Raw genomic sequence first — 4,976 nt, 5'->3', positions numbered from 1 at the left:
CAGTTAGTGGAATAGTTTCATTTTTAAAGTGAAAGTATTTGACATGAGTGTTTTTGTTTCACTTTTGACACGTAATACTTAAATAGTGGAGGAGATATTATGTTGCTGTGTGCTCGAACTCTGCAAGAAGTTAATAATTTTTTTTGACTAAAACACAACTGGAACCCTAAGTAAGGCATGTGTAAAATTTGAATGAAATTGGTTGCGTAGTTTTCGAGTTTTAGGGATTCACACAGACAGACAGACAGACAGGCACACATTCTCATTTTTATATATATAGATAATAATAATAATAATATCGAAAAATACCTTAGGAATGAGAACCCAGGTTCGAAATTTCCCCAAGAGGGTATATCAGCTGAAACGACAAACAAGATGAGGACAAATATCCATCAAATGTAAATAATGTACATAATTCCTGATCTCTTAAATATAGAACTGTAGTTTGGTTTGTTGTGGTACACAGCGCTTCTAGAACTCAGTTTCGTGGTCCTTAACACTTCATTCCATGTCTCCTTCCGTGGGTACCATCCACTTTCAGTGATTGGCACTTCTTTATGCAGCTGTCTTCATTCATATGCATCACATGTCCAAACCATTGTAGTCTTCTCTCTTGCATGCTACATTTGATTCCTCTAATGCCCAACTTTTCTCTCAATACATTTGCACTTTGTAGCACATGTGCACTGATGTTGCACATCCAACAGAGCATACTACCTTCGTTTCTCTCCAGTCTACACATGTCTTCAGCATTCACAATCCATGTCTCACTTCCATGGAGTACAGCTGTTCGTACACAAGCATCATATAGTCTACTTTTCCTGTCACTGTCTCATATATACAAAAATATACACATACACGTACACATATACACAATAGGCTGATTTCAGTTTCCATCTATCAAATCCATTCACAAGTCTTTGGTCATCCTGGAACTATATTGGAAGACACTTGCTCAAGGTGCTATGCAGTGGAACTGAATCCAAAACTATGTGGTCAGGAAGCAAACTACTTAACCACACTGTTACTCCTGTATGTAATATATATAAGTTGCAAACATAGTTGTGTGGTAAGCCTGCTTCTCAATCATATGGTTTTGGGTTCAATATCTTTGCATGGCACCATAGACAAGTGTCTTCTTTTATACTCTCAGGCCAATAAAAAGCTTGTAAGTGGATCTGGTAGGCAGAAACTGGAAGAAACTCATAGTGTATATATATATATATATGTATATATATATATATATTAGATAATAAAATGAATGTATGTGTTTTGCTGTTGTCTTACCTTGATATCATGTAATGTTGTAAACAAGCATTACCATCATATGTTCAATGGCTTTCATTTCCAGTCTTCTGTAGAAAACATGTCTGGCCATGGGGGAAATATTATCTTGCTTGGAAACAAGTGAGAGTTGGCACCATGATGGATATTAGGCTGTAGAAAATCTGCCTCAACAAACTTCATCTGATCAATGCAGGCATAAAAAAGTGGATGTTAAATGATAATGATGATAAGCTATCCTATTAGTGCTCCAGTATGACAAAAACTGTTAACAATTTATTGGTTCCACTACTGAATTGAATATTAACTTTCTGTCTTACAGACATTGTCAATGAATCTTATCTACCCCTGCTACATTTCAACTGTGGAATTCTTGCTGGTGTGCTGGCTTCAATACTCACTCAACCAGCAGATGTCATTAAGACACACATGCAGCTACACCCCAAGACTTATCCAACTATCCAAGATGCTACACTTTATATCTATCAGGTGAGTAATACAATTTACAAATAACAAGAAGAAGAGCCCACATGTGGCCAGTCAACATTGCTAGAAATAATAACCAAGTTAACTTTGAAATCACACCTAGCCCAAGGTACCAAACAGTGGGACTGAACCCAGAACCATGAGGTTCAGAAGCAAACTTCTTATCACGCAGCCATGCCTACACTTGTGATTGCTTATTTTTAGAATGATATTGTAGGGTAGATGTGAGAGGTCTGTTTGGTACTTTGGGCTAGTGCCTTCTGCTCTAGTCCCAGGTCAATCAAAACCTTGTGAGTGGATTTGGTAGATGGGAACTGAAAGACACTTGTAATGTATATACACATATGTATGTGTATGTCTTTGTGTTACGGTCTCCTTTCCTTGACATCATGTAATAGTTGTAAACAGATGTTACCGTCATGCAAGTGGTATCCTTCATTCATCTTCCATGAAAGTATCTCTTGTGGAATTATTACCTTAAATGGAAACAAGAGAGGGTTGATACTAGTAATAGCATCTGGCTGAAGAAAATCTGCTTTAACAAAACTCTGTGCAGGCATGAAAAGTGGGTGTTAAATCAAACAAGATAATGATCATCATCATTGAAATCTTGAAGCTATGAGATTCTGAGAAAATGTATGATTAATTCAAAACAATGTAAATGAATAAACATTACATTTGATGGAGTAATCTGAATGCTAAAAGGTTAATATTTTAGGCTACGTAGAATACTGTAATTCTAGCTCCACTGTGAGTATGGTCATGGCTAAAATACTTTTCAGCATAGGTCTGCTGGATCAGGGCTGACCTGGGGCTAAAGAGCAAAAGTGTTATATGACACAGCTAGTTGTTTGACTTGCCAGAAATTGCAGTTAAATATCCCTCATATGACATCCTTACAGTCTTTTAAGACTGGAAAGAGGCAATGAATAATGTAGTCCTAGATATACTATACCTGGAAAAAAGAGAGGGATGATGGTCATGGTTTGAATGTTTCTGATCATAGGTGTGCTCAGTCAGGGTTACAACTACAATCACCACTGTACTATTACATAACACCATACACATCTTTAGTATAGTATATGGCAGAATCAGCAGAGCATCTGTCAAAATATCTTGTGGCATTAAGTTATGACATTCTGAGTTCAATGAGTAACAATGAAAAATAGTGTTGGTGATAAAAATTGTCTTCAAATTTTGGAGACATTGCCCCAGCTTCACCACATTGAAACCAACAAGTACTGCCTGAGTCCTAGGACTCATAGAACTGGTTTCCATGGTGTATAAGTGAGTGAGATCACATTTTCCCTGAACAGGAAGCTAGTCTATCACAGGGTTACTCATTTACAACTGAGTAAACTGGAGCAACATGAAATGAAGTGTTTTTTTCAAGAATAAAATGCACTGCCTAGTCCAAGAATTGAAACTATGATCTTGTGATTTTTAGTGCAACACCCTAACTACGAGACCACATGTTTCCAAAACCAACAAAAGAGTAAAAAATACCTGTATTTGTTTGTTGTTGTTGTTGTTTAGCCCCAGGTCAGTCCTGATTGAATACAATTTTGAACAAAAGTGTTCCAGCTGTGATGTTTTTGCGCTTCATTAATCAGTTTTTCTTATCTGTTCTTCTACTTTTAAATGAAACAAGCACTAGTATAAAGGGTCTGTCATTGACTCTTACTTGTTTGTTTGTTGTATGGTAGGAGAAGGTAGACAAAAAAAGACATAGGGCAAAGTTGTAAAGTCAGATCCAAGAATGCTCATCTTTACAGATGGCAGAAACAGTATTGAGATGTGGGCAGAGATTGCATCTGTGAAAATAGGTGAGGGTTGACAACAGGAAAGGCATCTGGCCATAGAAAAACCTGCCTCAACAAATTCCTTGCGAGCAGGGAAAAGTGAACATTAAAAAAATAATGATGATGTTTCCACTCTAAAAATTTAAGTTTTTGTAGTTAGTTACTTCTGGCTTCACTTTTGACAATTTCATGCTGGTTAGCAAGGGGAATGGAAGGTAAACCGATACTGATTGTCTTATTTTTCTGTCTTCTTTTCCAGAAAGAAGGTTTAATTGGGTTCCAAAGAGGTTTTGTCCCTCGTGCCTTACGTCGCTGCCTCATGGCTGCTATGGCTTGGACAGTTTATGAACATGTAAGTCATTTCTTATATTTGTTTGTGTGTTGTTTAGCCCCAGGTTAGTACTGAGTGAATAACTCCATCATCATTATTTGGTCAGGTGGCTTGCCTTGAACTTAAGTCATATTTCATCTGTGCATGCCACAACTACAGATGAGATAGTAAGTAGTTCACTAACTGAACTGGTTTAGCCTGGCTATTGACAGTTTGTTGACTGTTGATCTGCTCAGCACCAAGAGATTTTTGCCATTGATTTGGTAAGTATATTTGCCTAAATAGTTCACATCCACCATGCTGCAACCCATGAGTTCAATGTAACTTTGGTTTGGGTGCTTACCCAAGAATAACTCTTGCCAAGGGGCTACCTGTAATTTGGTCTGGGACTGTTTATTCCCAGCTGACCTCTATTTATATGCTATCTAACCCATAAGCTGGGACCTTGACAAAGTAGACTTGGGATCAATATGGCTAAGAGGTGGTTCTCCACTCCTCAAAACCATGGAACTCCTGAACCAGGGCCCCACCATTAGATGTAGCTTAAAGTCATACCCAGGACTATAACAAACCTATGATCAAAGGCATTCCAGCTGTGACCATCTCTATTTTTAAGTATAGTGTACCTAAGATACTCATCACACTTCTAGGAAACATGGGATCAAACTGTATGTACATGGTGGTTCTCCTCATTGATTTTCTTTAGCTGCATGTCCTTCCCATTTCCGAATAAGATTATATTTCCGTCGATAGCTTCCGCTATCTGGGCGACCAAGTTAGTAGTGGGGGTGGGTGCGCTGAAAGTGTAGCTGCTAGAATAAGAATAGCCTGGGCAAAGTTTAGAGAGCTCTTACCCCTGCTGGCGACAAAGGGACTCTCACTCAGAGTAAAAGGCAGACTGTATGACGCATGCGTACGAACAACCATGCTACATGGCAGTGAAACATGGGCTGTAACTGCTGAGGACATACGTAAGCTCGCAAGGAATGAAGCCAGTATGCTCCGTTGGATGTGTAATGTCAATGTGAATACCCGTCAGAGTGTAAGTATCTTGAGAGAAAAGCTGAACATTA

General features: G+C 38.3%; 1 protein-coding gene across 3 annotated transcripts in view; it reads left to right on the top strand.

Moving 5' to 3' along the window:
* Window positions 1-4,976, top strand: part of LOC106877136 (mitochondrial glycine transporter A) — a 59,169-nt gene that overhangs the window by 51,321 nt on the left and 2,872 nt on the right. For all 3 annotated transcript variants that reach the window (XR_008266612.1, XM_052975880.1, XM_052975879.1), the window contains 2 exons: window positions 1,607-1,773; window positions 3,832-3,924. Coding sequence is in view for 2 of the 3 variants with exons in the window: in XM_052975880.1 (XP_052831840.1) it covers window positions 1,607-1,773; window positions 3,832-3,924 (260 nt within the window). In the remaining variant the exon portion in view is untranslated. The remainder of the gene's footprint in view (window positions 1-1,606; window positions 1,774-3,831; window positions 3,925-4,976) is intronic.

The sequence above is a fragment of the Octopus bimaculoides genome, chromosome 23 (genome assembly GCF_001194135.2).
Source record: "Octopus bimaculoides isolate UCB-OBI-ISO-001 chromosome 23, ASM119413v2, whole genome shotgun sequence".
NCBI classification, from domain to species: Eukaryota; Metazoa; Mollusca; class Cephalopoda; order Octopoda; family Octopodidae; genus Octopus; species Octopus bimaculoides.
Note: the sequence above shows the minus strand (reverse complement) of the source record. Positions and strands in the feature narration are given on the sequence as shown.